General features: G+C 40.9%; 1 protein-coding gene across 5 annotated transcripts in view; it reads left to right on the top strand.

The window, feature by feature from the left end:
• The window catches only part of LOC117392590 (rho-associated protein kinase 2-like), a 98,913-nt gene that overhangs the window by 41,997 nt on the left and 38,676 nt on the right, over positions 1-18,240 (top strand). For all 5 annotated transcript variants that reach the window (XR_008649236.1, XM_055232217.1, XM_055232214.1 and 2 more), the window contains exons 10-19: positions 2,992-3,151; positions 5,586-5,691; positions 8,641-8,720; positions 9,841-9,889; positions 10,064-10,199; positions 11,297-11,388; positions 12,365-12,611; positions 15,826-15,932; positions 16,185-16,344; positions 18,013-18,173. Coding sequence is in view for 4 of the 5 variants with exons in the window: in XM_055232217.1 (XP_055088192.1) it covers positions 2,992-3,151; positions 5,586-5,691; positions 8,641-8,720; positions 9,841-9,889; positions 10,064-10,199; positions 11,297-11,388; positions 12,365-12,611; positions 15,826-15,932; positions 16,185-16,344; positions 18,013-18,173 (1,298 nt within the window). In the remaining variant the exon portion in view is untranslated. The remainder of the gene's footprint in view (positions 1-2,991; positions 3,152-5,585; positions 5,692-8,640; positions 8,721-9,840; positions 9,890-10,063; positions 10,200-11,296; positions 11,389-12,364; positions 12,612-15,825; positions 15,933-16,184; positions 16,345-18,012; positions 18,174-18,240) is intronic.

The raw sequence follows: 18,240 nt of genomic DNA, 5'->3' as shown, positions 1-18,240 counted from the left end.
CATACTTGTAAACACACAGACATGTAAATTGACAGCACTATTTGATTATGTCATCGGGCTGTGGCTCAGTTCGGTGTCCTGTAGGTGTGAGCGTGGTCCATAGAACACTCCATGATAGTGACTGAGCTCGGTGCAAATAGCCTGGTGTGAGTGCACCTTCTCCAGCCTCTTGGACTGCTGTGTAAGAGCTCTCTCTGCAGTAGAACTTATGTTGGAGATGGCGTCTCCATCGTGGCTGGTTTGGTTCGAGAAATGGCGGCATTGGTTTTGAGAAAAAGAAGCCATTCTGAGCATGATTTCTGAGGCCACAGCGGGTCACACACAGATGTAGAGCCACTGTGTCGGACCCCAGTGCACTGGGTGTGTCTGGGTCTGCGCCCTAATGAGAGGGGCCCTACTTTCTCTGTCTTTTTCTCCCCCTCTCCTCTCTGTCAGTCTCTTGCGCCCGCTCTCCTCTCTTTCTCTCTCCCCCTCTCTCTATCCATCTCTCCCTCTCCATCTCTTGCTCTGTCATTAGCAGACCACTAGCAGAGAGCATGCTGGGAAGCGGAGCCACAAGGGTTGGTTGGTGTCCTCTCCTCTTCACCACATGATCCTCTGTTGGTTCTCATGGTCAGGAGCTGGTGTGTGGGGCAGAAGATCAGTCACATCTCAGTGTCAGCTCAGTCACATGTGAGGCCCATAATGAGGTCCATATTGAGGTCCATGATGAGCACTGTGGCCCAGGTGTGGACCACAGCTCCACAGGGAGGCTGTCCAAGTACAGTAGCTCACACTGTGTGCTTGGGTTTTCTATGTCCTTTTACTGGATTGTTACCTGACAGAACAAACACACCAAAGTCTGACTGAAAATGACCATTCACTCTCTGTCACATTTGGACTAATTATGACATGGATGCAATTACTGTTCACATCTGTAACTCTTAGTTTCTTTAAAGCCACATTTATTTAACTTTTAAGCCAAAATATAGACTGAAATAAAAGCATCTTTTTTGTTTTTATTTTTTATTTTTTTTTTTTTTTTTATTGCACTGAAAAATGTAGATAAATATGCAACTTTGCCATGAGCAGGCTTGCATCTCCACAAACCTGACTCTTACATGGCTGGATAAAGGCCTCTTCTTGTTTGTTTCCATGGAAATGTTGTTCCTTTTGCTATATTATTACACAGTGGCATAAAACTGCTCATCTGTATGGAGAATGTTCCAAAGAATGTTTTTTCCCCTTGTAATCATGTAGGTGACATGTTTCATCTGTGAAGTTACATACTGTGCCTTTAAAAATACTTCAATGAACATGCTCCACATGATTGACATAAATGGTAAAATTGTATTTTAACCTTAAACCCTATTCTGCAGTAGACCATATGTAAATAACCAACAGATGGAGCCAGTGTATAATGGACATGACATTTTCACTGAAGACATGGGCTCATGTCCTGCTCAGAACATGCTCTTTACTGTTGGTTTTATTACCCAGCATGCCTTGTTCTTCACAGCTGACATGAACAAACTTACTGAAACCTACTTGAAACCAAGAGCTCCAGCAGTCCAGGAGCTTCTGTGTCATTGCTAATTTAGTGAATGCATCACAAGCCTTTTAAACCCTAGATTAGATCAGATTAGATTAGATTTCTTTTTTTGATCCGTGAGGGGCAATTCTGATGGAGCCAGCAACTTAAAAACATTCACATAAGAACATCATACAAGGAAGAATCGGAAGTACATAAAACACAACAGCAGGTAAAGTGCAGATAAAGGCAAAGTGCAGTAGTGACCAGTCTTTTAAGAGCTGTTAAGGAGGAATAAAGGAGTTTTTAAATCTGCTGGTTCTACATGTGGGCTCAACAAAGCTTCTTCCAGAGGGCAGAGGGTGAACAGAGGGTTATTTTCCTGCCTTGAAACAGATCCAATTGCACTAAATCCCAATGATGTTTCCACACTCTTAGATATCGTTATGTAGCCGGTTGAGATTTTTGAGGTTCAACTAATTAAACCAACAAAGAAAAGAACACGTTAAAACAGACTCAACAAAGTGACTGTAGAACATTTTCGTGAAGAGTCACCTGTTCAAGACCCTGACCCTGTCACTCTGTACCGTCGCACACACTGCACTATATCTGCCTCTGATATGACGTGAACTGTGCTTCCATAGACCAGACTCGACCTGTATAGAGTCCTGTGAGGGGGATCACATGGGCAGGACATGTTCTGTGAGTGTGCCTGTGTGTTAGCGTGTGCATGTATGTGCGTCTGCGTGTGAGAGCGGTACAAAGCTCCTCTGTCTGAAGTGCTACAGTCAGCTCCTGCTCCACACACTGCTGTTTAAATGACTCCATGTGCTCAACAGAAGCACTCACTCACAATCACTTCACACAGCAAATACCATGACAAAGGTGCTCATTAATACGTCACTTATACATTGTTCATGTTCTACATTGTCATCAAAGAAAACGTGTTTAATGGGGCATAGTTACATTAGCATTTCTGCACCTACCCACATTACTCACTAAAGCTTCAAAATGGAATTGATCAAAAACAAGAACACAATGCACGTTCATACTCTGTAAAAAAGCATGTAAAATTGCAACAAAAAAATCCACGAAACAGCAAAAAAAAAGGTGAACCGCGATATAGTGAGAGACAACTGTAAACTTCTAAAAGTACTTACTACATTTGATGATGACACACCCACAAGGTTCGACTCCAGTCAAAGCTCATCGAGGCTAGCAGTTATAGCGATTAATCTGGTAATCCAAGTGCGTGTGATAGCTGTCAGTCAAACCGGTTGCTAACGCTAGCCTCAGGGAAAGAACCTGATTCGTCTGTTATTAATGTTCATATGTTGATTTACGGCCTAAGCAGTGATATAAAAACACCAGGATCATGTAGAGCAGCTTTTACGCTTTAAAAACATTCAGATTGAGAAGGCTTTGTTAAACATGCAAAAACCATAATAAATATTTGACATTTGTGCTGTCTCTTTCCGCAGCCGTGGCCCCGGTGGTCCCTGAGCTCCACAGCGACATCGACACCAGTAACTTTGACGACTTTGAGGATGAGCGAGGAGACGTGGAGACCTTCCCTCCGCCCAAAGCCTTCACCGGGAACCAGCTGCCCTTTATCGGCTTCACCTTCTTCAAAGAGGACCAGTGAGTAGTGCCCGTTAACGGAAGGGTCTCTGGTTTGACAGTGGCTCAGTGGTTGGTGTTTCATCGCCTGCTCAAGCTTGTGCGTGCTTTCACAAGTATTGAAAATCAGTTACTACCTGGACACTAAGGGATTACACAGATATAAAACATATTGGGAATAGAAAAGAAAGTACTACTATGTCATTCTATTGTCTAAAGAAATAAATGTTTTTTTCATCATCGTGGTTTTGGAATCAGTTTTGAGTATCCTGTCTATTCCTTAGTATCAAAATCATATTCGTAATCATATTTTTGTATCATGCCAACTCGATCTTGAATGATTTCTCAAGTTTGAACTCATGTAAGCTATTATTCGTATTTGGAACTGAATCTTTTTTGCTTGGACCCATCTAAACTAATATGATGAGTAAAATGCCATACCACGGAACATTCCAGGCAAAGCAATAACATCGCCATGGAGACGAGCGGGCTAGTGACTGTGTGAAGGCTTTGTTAGTAACAGTTCCCTCCTGTTTGCTCCACACTGGGGACTTGTGCTTTAGTCTGGTCTGGTCTGGTCTGGTCTGGTCTTGGTCTGGTCTTGGTCTGGTCTTGGTCTTGGTCTGGTTTGGTCTGGTCTTGGTCTGGTCCTGGTCTGGTCTTGCTCTGGTCCTGGTCTAGTCCTGCTCTGGTCCTGGTCTGGTCTTTTCTTGGCCTGGTCTAACCCTGGATCAAAAGCAGGCCCAGGTTGTGGAGAATGCCCAGCTCTGTGCACTCTGGGCTGGGCTCTGAGCTGCAGACTGGCTCTTTTGAGTCAGCTCTGATCCTCCTGTCCTGCCCTGTCCTGTGTGTGAATGGGGCAGTGTGAGGAGAGGGGAATATTCAAGGTTTTTGTTTGTGTTTTGACGTGTTTATGGAGTTAATGGAGACGTAATTGACTATTTTTAGCTTTTAATGGGCCCATATTATGCTGTCTTCTGATCTGGTTTCTAATGTTGTTACCTCATCACAAACAGACCTGGAGTTGTGTTTTGTTTCATTCACACATGTTTAACACACAAACCCTGTAGATTTAGGCTGAATTCTTCTTTCAAAACAGAAAACACTCTGTTCCACCTTGTGATGTCATCATGTGGTAATACAGGAAGTGCACCACTGTTTTCAAACTCCATACACCATCACTAGAATCATTTGGATCATTTCATTTTTGCCAATCTCTACTGAACAAAAAGGAAAAAATTGCTGTTAACTGGGAAACTGAGCTTTGAGCTTTTAATAATAAAGTGTTACTCAAACATGTGTGAATGAAACAAAACACAACTCCAGTATGTAACATTATAACATGATTTAAAGCTCACAAGAGTCAATTTTCCATACTATAGGACCTCTTGTTCCCACATCAAAACATGGAGCTGGACTTGTATTCTTAGGTTTTGAGCTAAAAGTTGCATAATGTGGCTTTAAAGACCATACATCTTCTCAGAGATCATTTGGATCACGTCAGTACAGCGCTCAAATGGCCTGCACTATGAACCATCTGTTCTGTCTATATATATCACGCAGTATTTAGCTGTCTGGACCCCACACTTTCTAGGCACAAACCACAGAGCCCCAATAGCCTCTGGAGGACGCCTGGCTCTGCAGTCCCTCCTACTTTCTGTTAACGCAGCCTGCAGGAGGGTCTGGGACAAGACCAAAAACCACATCAGACAACCGCCCAGTTTTATAGCATGTCTCTCATTTTCAGAAGACATATTCTCGTGACATATTGCAGTTTTTCCTGACAGACATTGCAACTGAGATTAGATTTGCGGTTTATGTTTTAATTATAGGATTCTGTTCAGAGTTTACATTTTAAACGCATCCAGAAGAATTGGCAAAAAGACTGAAATCTGACAAACTAAGCGGCCCTAAGTATTATAAAAGTGTGTGGTCCTGGCTGGCCTGGAAGCACTAGAGGGCGCTGTAGCTACATGTTCAGCCTAACACACACACGCTGCAATAACAAGTTTCATAGATGGAAAGCACGGGACTATAAAACTCTATGGGAGATTCACTGTTTTTGAAAGAAATCTCCAAATAAATATCCTTATGATACTTATATTGATTGATATTGATACTTTGCAAGTGGGACTGCGTGTATGTATGTCTATGGTGGAATGTTCAGCATGTCTGAAACTACACATGACATTTTCAGGAGCCTGTGATCAATACGAGCGTTCATGGTCCTGTTTAGGTGTTTGATTTTCAACAAATAGGTGAGATCATATCGTGTTAAATAAAGATCAGATTAAAGTCTCAGCTTCAGACGAGGCAGTTCTTACAGTTAGCGTCACACCCCCGGGGAATTTTGATGGCATCAGCTGCAAAGTATCTATTGGTGGTGGTCATTTGTCAAGGCTTTAAACACGGTCATTGTTACTAGTCTACATCCTTGTGGTGTTCTTTGTTGCAGGCTGCTGAAGGGGGGTAAGGCCTCAGAGGAGGAGGAGGAAGAGAACCGTAAAGACCGCGCAGAGGAGAAGGAGGAGAGAGAGAAGAACGCAGACAAAAACTCTGAGGTGAGACGGGGTGGAATGATCACTACTGCGACTCCGGCACATGCGAGTTTCAGTGTGAGACATCGGTGCAACATGGACTTCTATATTACACCATATTTACTTTATTTACAATATTTAGAAATGCTTCTTCTGCCTCATGCCGCTCTGACCCTCCTCAGACTTATGATTCTTTGTTAGTCCGTCTACATCTTTAAAGCTCAAAATGTTCTGTTCCACCTTGTGATGTCATGAAGTGGTAGTTTTTAAGTTAGCGTCTACCTTTTAGCTTTTGTTCAGAGGAGACTGGCAGTTCCAGAGCTGAAATTATTGAAATGAGTTTAGTGAAGCTGTATGGAGTTTAAAAACACAATGGAGCACTTCCTGTATTGCCACATGACATCACAAGGTGGAAACAGAGAGTAGTAAAGAAGAACTAAGCCTAAATATGCAGGGTTTGTGTGTTAAACGTGTGACTGAAACAAAACACAACTCCAAACTCCACCACAGATCAGAAAATAGCCTAATATAGGCCCCTTAAAATGTGATAAGTTCCAGTTGATTAATTTAAAGAGTTAATTAAAGAGCTTTCTGCAGAGTCAAAACACCTCATTGTGCGTTGGCCTTTAAGCTGCATAACATTTTTACAGGACACGTGACAAATGCACCACCCACGGCCATGCTGAATCTGGTTACTTATGTAATCAGTTGTAAACTCCTTAAAGCAGACCTATTCTACAAAAGACACTTTTCAGAGCTTATAGTTGTTTCCTTTTCATTTACCCTGTTGAAGTGCGTGTTTGAGTAATCTTTAAGACGCCATTGTGCCAATCGACGTCACCGCAGTTCTCTAACGTGGACTTGTTTCATTTATTAAGTTGTTTTAGATGAATATTACTTAATTTAAAATGGGCAAATTATAGCTACAGATTATAAATACAGAGCAGACACAAACATACTAGATCTGCTTTAAAGAAATCGTGTAGTATTTGAAATCTGTGTGGTTAAAGTGCTAATTAACAATGTTTACAATAGAGTTTATAAGCTTAGATCGCTAACTGTCTTCTCATTATTATATATTTATGTGAAAATACATGTCATTTGGACTCAGTATAGCCTGGACTGTCTTCATATTTACACCATCTGCCAAAAAAGTTACATAAACACCGTATAGCCTCTTTTTACTCAGTATCTGTTTATGCCACCTTCCGCCATATTGGTTCTAGTTGCTAATGTCAACAAATATAAACTCCAGGAAACATGTAATAACTACACAGCAGTATTGAATCAGTTGTTTCTAATGTTTTTTTGTTGGTTTTTTTTGTTCTTTCTTAATAACCATCTCTTCCTGTCTTAAAGTCAGTGAAAATCCACAGAAAAAACATTTGATAGAACCAATATGGCACCGACTGCTCCATACCCATGTGCCATCTGTGGGGCCCTAAGTGATGTTAGTTAGCAAAGACTGATCTGGACAGGCCATGGTTACATTGGTCACATTTTTTTTATATAGTGCTTTTCCACCTTCAAGGCACTTAAAGCTCTGAACCTCGAGATTTCACTGACTGAGCTACAGAGGCTGCACTAGCACTGAGTCATGAATGTCTGCAGGTGCTGGGGTTTAGGGAGAGACATATCACATCAGAGTGAAATATCAAAAAATCACACTACGCACTGCCAACGCCTCTGTTTTTTCTTTCGTGTGTTACATACTCTTTTCTGTAAATACTTCCTGTGTCACCCTCTGCTCTTTGTAGTTTTGTTACTGCTTACAACCTAAAACAGATTTGGGGTCAGTATGTGTCTGAACGATCATGTACCAGCAACAGGAAGAGGCTCAGCTGTTTTTGTTAACAGAAGAATCCTACACAGACAAACACTGCGGAGATGCTAGTTATGTGATGTGAGGGAGAAGGATTGTCACGATAACTCATTTTGAAGAGTGATATATTGTGACAGAAAATATCACGATAAATGAGAATATTGAAACTATGTTATAACGCGGTAAACCCTTTGAGGAATGTGCAATATTGTTAAAAAAAAAACACATAAACTGCAACAAAAACATGTGAGAATTCAGTGAGCGCCATTCATTGGGATTTGTGACTCATGCTAGCTAGCTCACTGTGTGTCAAAGCTAACAGTCACTTTTATTAAAATTGGAAAACATAAAATAAACAACCTAAAAAAATAATTCTAAAATCCTAAAATGAGGATTGCACAACTATTTTTATAATAATAATAATAATAATAATAATAATAATAATAATGCATTTTATTTGTAAGCGCCTTTCAAAACACCCAAGGACACTGAACAAGATAAAAACGAGATAAAAACATACAAATACAATAAAACATGACAAAAAACTGATTGATAAAAGTTGTCTGATTGGTTACAAGAGGTAGGACAGTCTGAACAGGTGAGTTTTGAGTCTGGATTTGAATATATAGAATACTTCAATTCGTGGTGTTTTAATATTTATTATGCCTCAAAATTAGCATTAGCATTAGCATTGAAACATAAACATGTCTCTTTCTAAACACAGAAGTGTCTCAGATGAAGTATTAATTTTATTTGTGTAGTGTTTAACGTGTTGTCAGTGACATCCACCTGGAGCTCTCTGTCCACTGTGTGACCCTGAGCGCCTAACCTCTGACCCCTGACCCCTAACCCACCCGCCTCATCTTTAAATATTTATTCATTTTAGTGTGACTTGGCAAAAACCTCATAGAGATAAAACTGAACATGAAGTAGTGACTCTAACAGTGAGGTTGGGGGCGCTGTTGAAACTATTCCAATTACATCGCTAGTATAATAAATACAAATCCTATTACACAAATCTACTAAAATGACCAAAAAACTAAATTCTCAGCAGTAACATGTTTGCATTTAGTTACTTTCCAGTTCTGCAATTTGTAGGTTGAATGTGTTATTAGTTTTAGTTGCTCATGTTTCTCCTTGTGTGTCCTCAGCTCCAGAAGAAGGTCCATGATCTGGAGCAGAAGTTGGAACATGAGATGCAGGCCAAGGAAGAGCTGGAGCACAAGTGCAAGTAAGACACAATCACACCTCACACACACCACCGAGCAACCAAAGAGCCAATCAGGAGCGAGGCTGTTGAAGCCCCTTGAATAGTTTATCAAACTTGTTGCTAAAGCTGGTAGGAGCGACCTCAGGGAAAAAAGACACGTGATTTGTCTGTTATTAATGTTCATATCTTTATTTATGGACAAAATAGCAAAATAAAAACCTGAGGATCATGTAGAGCGGGTTAATACGAACATTTTAAGACCAAAATGACGAGTTTCACAGCAGCAGTTACAGAGAGGGTGGGACGTTTTTTGAATTGGAACAAAAGTCGATGGAGCTTCCCATGCTCTTTTCTCATGTGGAATGCAGCGGACGGCAGGTTAGGTGCGCCCATTTTTATATACAGTCTATGGATACGCCCAGGTCTTATTTAAAAGTGCAGTAGCAGTGGGGACATTTGAGTTCTTCCAGCTCTTTTCCTGGCTCTTGGGATTTTGTAGCACCGCCCTGCCGGGAAAAGCTCAAACGCATGGTTCAGTGGATGGGAGGGGTCAGCATTTGCATGATGGTGAAGTTGTGTGAAAGTGGTCTGGGTTTTTCCTGTTGTTTTGTTTGCCAGCTTGATGCATTCATCAGCAGCATGTATATACTATAAATGTACTAATACCAGTCAGCCAAGAGTCAGATAGTTCATATTGTTTCCTCACACGCTATACACTTATAACAAGACTTATTCAAATGCTCTTTTTAAACTAAATACAGAACAGCACTCTATAAATAAAGATTAAAATATTCTGAGAACCGATACCTGACATCAGTATCTGTGAACCCCAGATGCTTTCGTCAGGTACAATATCAGATCTTGAGTAACAGCAGATAATGAAAGTATCAATACTGAAAAGCTGGATCAGTACAAGCCAGTTATTGTAAACTCACCAGTGACTAAAACTGGACTGAACTCGGAGCAAACACGGTTTAAACCAGGACTTCATGGACAGATCAGTAACACAGCAAAGTAGGAATAAATCAGGCTGTTACTAAACACTGGTCTGAACTAATGAGCCTTTGCTGGGCTTATGATGATGATGATGATGATAGTGATGATAGTGATGATGATGTGTCATGTGCTCTTCTCTCCACAGGAACGCCACCAACCGTTTAGACAAGCTGGTCAAAGAACTGGACAAAGAGGTGAGTCCTTTATCCTCATTGTAATGCAGTAGCTAAGTACACACAAATGTTACTGTAAACTATAATTAAAACTCATCTTCTGCTTTATGTTTCTTTTATCATCTCCAATAAATAAAAATAAATGAAAATATGCTGTTCTGTCCCTTACAACAAACTGTGCTGTGTTGTGTCCAGATGAGCGGGCGTCAGCTTGTGGAGGCGTCCCTCAGGCAGATGGAGAGGGACCGAGCTCTTCTACAGCACCAGAGCACGGAGCATCTGAGGAGGGTGGAGCTGGAGGCCGAGAGGAAACGAGTACTGGAGAACGAACGTGAGAACAATGCTACACTTACACACACATGTTATGGAACATTCCAGACAAAGCAATAACATAACATCATCCCCCATTAGAAAAATGACATGGAAATAGATGTGGGTGGTACTCAGTTACATTTACTAAATTTTTTTTTTTTTTGTATTGAAGTAAAAGTTGTGGCTCCTCTTCCCTCTGTGAGTGAGTCTAAAGTGACTTGAGCTTTATGCAACAATATGAAATGATTTGAACCGTTTCTTGTAGCTCCTTCAGATATGATTTACCGGTAGTTTGTCTCATTTTTGTGTCTGTTTCAAAATACCACATTTTAGTATTTAATGTTTTGTCCTTCACATTACATTCACTTTAAATTAGAAATCAGATGTCATGTCCCTGCAGTCACTCCTTAAGTTACTCTTACTTGAGTAGTACTTTTTCCAAATACTTTTTCACTCTTACTTGAATCATTTCTTGGACCACTATGTTGTACTTGTACTTGAGTGATATCATTTTGAAGTAAAGTGACTCTTACTTGAGCACAGATTTCGTCTACTCTACCCAACTCTGAATAGAACTCCTTTAAACTCCCACATGCACTTATCTTTTTTAAAACACTAGTGAACTCCATCATTTTGCAAACTTTAGTATGCTCAGTGGAATAGCCGTCTCCATTTTGCGATTTCAAATGTGTCACTCAAACTAAACAAAGGCAAAGTGCTTTGTGCAATTACAATATTCTGTCCTCAGAGAACCGCCAAACAATCCACTTTAAACCTGGCAACATTACATTTCCCATACGATTTAAAGGAGCTCTGCCTGATTTTTACTGTCTAAAAAATGAAAACAAGTTCATTTTAAACGGTTTGCAGTGGTCCAAAAGTTTATCCTCACTTACCTTATGCATTCTGAACATCCTAAGTATTCACAATGATTAGTTTATAAGCGCTTTCAGACAGGGATGCACCAATTCAAGTCTACTATTGGATGTTAACACTGATCCTGAAAATTCAGCTGGATTGTAATAAACAAATCACATCCTGCCAATTTAATGCAAAACTAAATAGTAATATTCCAGTTTGGTTTCAAATGTTTAAATTTATTGTCTCTGTTATCAGTAAACAACTTGAGGGACCAGCTGGAGGAACTGAGGAGGAGGAGCCAGGACTCCCAGATCTCCAACGAGAAGAACCTACAGCTGCAGAAACAAGTGAGGAGCTTCTTTTACATCAGATGCCCTCCCATCCTCCTATATTCTTGTTTCAGATGCTATACTATCCTCCTATATCCTCATGTATCAGATGCCCTCCCATCCTCCTGTATCCCTGTCGTGTTGACTGAGATGGGGCAGTCATATTCATATTTCTGTCATCTCTGATTTGAATGTGCTCTGCGCTTTAAGACAACCCCAGGACATATTGTGCAGACTATGAGTTTGTTATAAGTGCATATAATGATGTGTACTGTGTGATTTACCTCCGCTCCTCCAAACTTTAAATTCTATTTCATCTCCTGTTGAGTAATGGCACATAATTATCCCTGAGGTCTGCAGCTCCACAGTGTACTGTCTGTAAGTACAATACAACAGTGTGAGCTCATTGTGAAACATGGTCCACTCTTATGAGATTGGAATATTACTCATACAAGCCTCATGTATTCTGTATTCAAGGGACTGTATGTAGCCTCTTATAATGTTTCAAAACGTGAAATACAACCTCAACAGTGTCTTAACCAGCAGACAGAAGACACATCCATGTGTGTCTCATTCTCATTTTATGGACAGACTTCATGTGAAAGAACCTCCAGAATTCACTCACAGAGCTGCAGAGGCTGCACTAGCACTGAAACTGGCAACCCAAATGAGAGTCATGTGAGGCTCATTCTGCTTTCTGATTGGATAATCGTCTATTACAAATGAAAAACAAACTGCATCTTGCTAGCGTGTGTTGTGCAGCTAAGCATAGAAGCTGCACAACTCTTTGTTGTGATGACGTTCACGGTGACGTTAGCTCCCACTGGGCACCACAGTTTTCTAAAGCGGAAGTCCAAAGTTGTTTTCGATAAATATTGCGATATAAAATGTGCACATTATAACATAACAATCCAATGGTGTCATAGATTACACCTACAGAGCAGACACAAACACAGTGTGTCTGACTGAGTTGTGTGTTGTGCTGTTTTGTCAGTTGGAGCAGACCACACAGCAGCTTCAGGAGGAGCAGGAGAACGCGTCCCGGCTGAAGAAGGCGCAAGCCGAGGTGCAAAAACAACTTCAGACTCTGGAGGTCAGTCTGAGGGAGCAGGAGCAGCGCTGTGCCCAGCTGGAGCTCAGCACTCAGGAGAGGGACACAGAGCTGAGAGAGGCCCACACTCAACTGGAGGTGGAGAAGAGAGAGAGGAGCAACAAGAGCGACACCATCAGTGACCTGCAGGGTGAGCCAGAGCACGCAGTCACAAGCAGTCACATGCAGTCATACGCAGTCCAACGCAGTCTAATGCAGTCACACACCATCTAACACAATCACACGCAGTCCAATGCAGTCACAGGCAACCACGCAGTCCAACGCAGTCCAACGCAGTCCAACGCAGTCCAACGCAGTCCAACGCAGTCCAACGCAGTCCAACGCAGTCCAACGCAGTCCAACGCAGTCCAACGCAGTCCAACGTAGTCACACGCAGTCTAACACAGTCACACGCCGTCTAACACAGTCTAACACAGTCGAATACAGTCACACACAGCCACACTCAGCCAAACACAGGCCTCTGTTTACCTGTCTGATGATTAATTTACCTGTCAGATATGTTAATATATGTGTAAAAATAAGTAGACTCATTTTCAAAGTGGTTTGCGTAAAAAGTAGAGTTATTACATTGTTATCAACTAAATATTGATGTCCGCCCCAAGTCTGCTGTCTGCACATCAAAGTGACGGCACGCTGAGGCGTTTACATCACGTTTTATGAGGGAAACCCCAGAGGCAGGACACAGAGGGGGACCGGCTTATCTAATGTCCTGTTCAAATGAGACTATAAACCAAAGCGAGCATGCCGCTCAGCACGCCTCTCACCGTGTTAATATCAACATAATAAAATGTAATGGATCTCACCTGATAACACTGTTTGCTTTTGTGGAATCACTTGTCTCCATGGAGATGATATGGCATTGCATTGAACCTGTCTGTTCATGTGCTGCTGTTTTTATTGATATAGAAATTACACTGAAAACATGAATCCTCACTGTGTGCTGCATGGACAGAGACGAGTTTAACACTATGGAACACTCCAGGGAAAGCAGGAACGAAGTAAGAAGCTGGTGACGGGACAGCTAGCAGAAATGTTGCGTAGTGCAGCTTTAAAGAGGATATGTATGTTTTTTTAAATGTACATAGTCTTAAACTAAAACATACATAGATAATTGGTTTGTATTTTGTTAACTGTAAATCACAAGATCTAAAACAGCTTTGATAAAAAATAAATAAAATAGGTCCATTGACTGAACTGATAAGCCCATTCCAGTTGCGTGGCATTTTTTAACCCAACATGTATGCCCTGAGTTATTTTTTTTTTCTGGAATAATTGTAAATCGAGTGATGGGCTTAGATAGGGGGGTAGGTTAAAACATTTTATACCACTGAAGCCTCAAATGCAGTGACTTTATTTGGTAAAAACAGACACATTTCATGCAACATCTGCAAAACATTTTTTGTGTATTTAAAGGCAAAGTAGGAACTAACAGGACTAAACACTCACAGGTTTCAATAATAATAATAACGCTAATAATAATGCTAATGATGCTAATAATAATGCTAATGATGCTAATAATAATAATAATAATAATAATAATAATAATAATAATAATAATAATAATAATAATAATAATAATAATAACAACTTAACTACTTCCAAAGTGCTTCACAACATATGAATACCTCATACACAGGAACAATAATAAAACCACATAGCAGCAATAACAATTTAAATTAAATTTAATTTAATTTAAAAGCACAAAAGTTGGCCTGTCTAATCTCTGGCAGTGCGTTCCCGAGCTTTGGGGCCTGTCTGGTCTGGAGAGTAGGGCACAGTGAGGAGCGTTTGGTCTGAGGAGCGCAGGGAACAGATACGGACATGCAGTGACAATAGTTCCCACATGTAGGCAGGAGCAAGGCCGTGGATGGCTGCAAAAGTAATCACGAGTATTTTTAAGAGTTCCTGGCCAGTGCATCGCAGCGAGGACAGGAGTTATGTGCTGATGCTTTGTGGTGCTGGTTAGGACTCGTGCTGCAGAGTTTTATACCAGTGGGAGATACGCAGTGGATTTCTGGCTCAAACCTGCAGAAAGGGCGTTACCATAATCCAAACAGCTGAGCACCAGGGCATGAAAGACTCTCTCTAGGTCTGCACAGGAATACAATCTTTAAAAACAGAAATAATATGGCTTCTACCAACCACAGTGGAATTCTATAGCACGGACATGTGATGTACGTTAGCATAAACCGATAGCAGTTAATAATTCAGAAGCTAATTCTTATAAATGGTCCTCAAAATGGTTTTAGCACCTAGCAAATGGTTTAAAAAATCCCTCTCAAACAGATCCTGCCACTGCCATTGTGTCTCTGGGCAAGACACTTCAGTCACAGGTTAATATGGCTGGCTTAAAACGAAACAACCAATTGGAAAAATAGATTATAAAACTATAGAACCCAACGGCATCGTCCCTCTGAGCCCGCGTAAGTTCCCACCTCCTTCACTTTATAATCGTTTAAACCGTGCTGTTAAATTTCATAGCTCCGTTTAGCCTTGGCAGCCCGCCCCTCATTGTTGTGCACTCTGTAATTTGGCGTCACAATCGCACTAGCTTTTTATCGTTCAGGAACGCCAATACGGGAACAGTCTCTGTAGTAAACATGTTTTGTCAAATGGGGGATGACATAATGGGAGTTGGCAGGGGATTTGGAGCAGACTTGGGGGAAATATTGGATCATAGGTGGTAAAAGTGAGCTGTTTTTTGTGTATGCACATGGAAAAGGCAGGCGTTTGGGCCGGTACAGGGAGGGCATTCAGAACGGGCTGGACAAAGATGGACTGTGTACTTTTGAGGGTGGTACTGTTAAATACTCATGCTGGAAATATCTAGAGAGCATTAAGTGGATTGGATTATACTACTACTACTATTGCTGCTACTTCCACTACTATTACTACTACTAATACTTTAATGTTTCTTTTGTTTTTGGCAAAGATTTGGCCCTGTTTGGACTTGGGGATCCCAGGATAACCACACTCACTGAATAATATATTTAGTTTAGTTGTATACTGAACACAGGTTTGAGCAGCACAAGCTAGTGTTGTGCTAAAATATCCAAATATTGATATATTGGGATACAGTATCAATATCGTGGGCTGCTGTATTGGTATGTCAGTGAGAGTATTTGGTGACAGAGCGCTAGATGGGCTGTGTACTCTACTCGGGAGGGTGGTATTGTTAAATACTCATGCTGGAAATATTTAGAGAGCAATAAATGGAGTGGATTATACTACCACTACTGCTACCAAAACTTCTACTGCTACTACTACTACTACTATTATTACTACTGCTGAAAATGTAATTTGTTCACTATTGTACACTGAGCGTCTCTGTGTGTCTTTCACAGGGCGTATCTCAGCGCTGGAGGAGGAGCTGAAGGAGCTGAAGTCTTGTGTTTCCACAGCTCAGGCTGAGAAGAAACAGCTCCAGGACAAACTCAATGATCTGGAGAAGGTCAGTGTGCTCCAGCTTCTAAACAGACTGTACACTCTGCTTCTGCTCTTGTACTGTTACCAGGACGTCTCTAGTGAGGTCAATGATCTGGAGAAGGTTTGTATGGTCCTCACTCTCTATCAGGCTGAATAGGGAAGAGTAGGGATGCTCGGTGCCAGTTGACCATAAAGAGTGCAGATGAACTGTTCTCTAACTGTAACTGACTCTTAAATGTTTTTAATGTGACATCCCCACTCTCCGTGTTGTCTTTAGGAGAAGAGTAACCAGGAGATCGAGTTGACGTTCCAGCTGAAGCAGGTGCAGCAGAGCCTGGAGCAGGAAGAGGCAGAGCACAGAGCAACTAAAGCCACTCTGGACCATAAGCACCATCTGTCCCAGAGCCTGGAGGAGGCCAAGTCTGAGGTCCAGAAGGGTGAGGAGCACCACATGGAACATGAGCTACAGCATAGTATTACTACTCCCCATCCCCAATACCCCATCTGGTCTGGTCTAAAACACAACCATTTTAGAAACCAAAACTTTAACTAGAGCCATACAGGATTTACAGTAGATCTATTATGCAAAATAGACTTTTTCACCATTTACAAATGAAAAAAGTATCTGGTGCTAGCTAGTGTGATGTGCAGCTATCCACAGGAGTTACCGAGAGCTGTACAGCGCTTTGTTGTGACGTTTTCGGCAACATTAGCTCCCATTGGGAACCTCAGGCTTCTAACGCAGAAGTCAGTGGACTTGTTTTCTTTTTAAGTAATTTTAAATGAATATTTAGATTTAAAATGTCCAGTTTATAACATAATGATCCACAGGTGTCATAGACTATTACTATAGAGCAGATACAAGCACAGTATGTCTTCTTTAAGCATTATAGATGAATAAGTTGTCTGCAGCACTGTTAATTTTGACAAGAACTTTTAGTGTTCATCATCGTGGTTTGGTCCAGATATGAACCTGTTTAGTCGTTATGTAGTATTGGTTTGGTCCTGTCCTAGTCCTGGGTAAGTCGAGGTTTAGTTCCATGTTTAGTCCCAGTTTAGCCCTGATGTTTATGTGTAATCTTAGTTATTATTAGTTTTAGTCATTATTTAGTCAAATCATTCTTTTTAATATTAATTGACAAAATGTCACACTCATGTAGGCGATTAAATCCATAATAGTTTTAGTGAACCAGATGGAGCGGTTAGTATTCATGTAAGAACGATGTAAAGAGCAGAATGTTCTGATCAGTGAAGTAGGGATGGAGGGCTCATTACTGGTGCATACTGCCCTTGTGTCCTTGTAAGTGCAAATGTGGGAGATTTGAAGCGGATGGAATTGGGCCCATGGCTACAATCCAGCATTCGGCACTTTTATTTTATACATGCGTGAAATCATTTCTGCAGTGCCTTTGAGGACCGCCAGTGGGCCAAGGGACTGTAGCAAAAAGCAGGTTTTCATTTACGAGTTTTTATTGTTGGATAATGGCTTTGTGGCATTTTTAACCCTACAGGTAGGATCGGGAGTCTGCATTTTTTTTTAATAATATGACAATATTTAACAATGTGCAGAGATAAGGGTAAAGGGTAAGTTTAATTTACAAGTTATCTCCCTTTACCCCTACCACCATCACTTAATTGTAATGTTGTCACGATACTAAAATTTTAACTCTATTTTGAGAGTATGAAATACAAGTCTATATTCAATACTGATTCTGATACCACAATGATAATAAAAAACACTCTTTCTTTAGACAACAGAATGTGATTTACCACATTAAATGATAGTACTTTGTTTTCTATTTCCATGTGTGTTATATGTGTACAATCCTCAGTGTGCAGTAGGTTCATAGTGGTCCATGGGTGTTTACTAGTCTATGTGTCTTATACTTGTGAAAGATACAGCTCAAGATCATTCTAAAGATATTCAGGATTAATTTCTGTCCTGTCAATGTGACTTTTTTGTATCAATACCTGCTCAAATTTTTGATACTAGTTTTAGTATCGATTAGTACTAGTATAGTATTAGTATGTTGATTAAGGCCATGTATTAGTTCTTTATGTCAGTTTTCTTGATGGATGTTCTTGTTGGTGTTGATTTGCTGCAGAGATGGAGCGAAGCTTGCAGGAGGAGCGGGCTCTCAAGGCTCATCTGGAGAACCGGCTGCTGCAGATGGAGAAGGACTACTCCATGTTGGACTGTGACTTTAAACAGGCTCAGCACAGACTGGAGGAGCTGGGCGGGCACAAGGAGCACCTGACCGAGGAGGTGAGCCGTGCACTGGTCCGAGGAGACATGAAGAGGGCGTAGAGGGACTATATTACACTATTTCCGA

Source organism: Periophthalmus magnuspinnatus, chromosome 24 (assembly GCF_009829125.3).
Source record: "Periophthalmus magnuspinnatus isolate fPerMag1 chromosome 24, fPerMag1.2.pri, whole genome shotgun sequence".
Taxonomy (NCBI): domain Eukaryota; kingdom Metazoa; phylum Chordata; class Actinopteri; order Gobiiformes; family Gobiidae; genus Periophthalmus; species Periophthalmus magnuspinnatus.
This window is presented reverse-complemented; position numbering and strand designations above follow the sequence as displayed.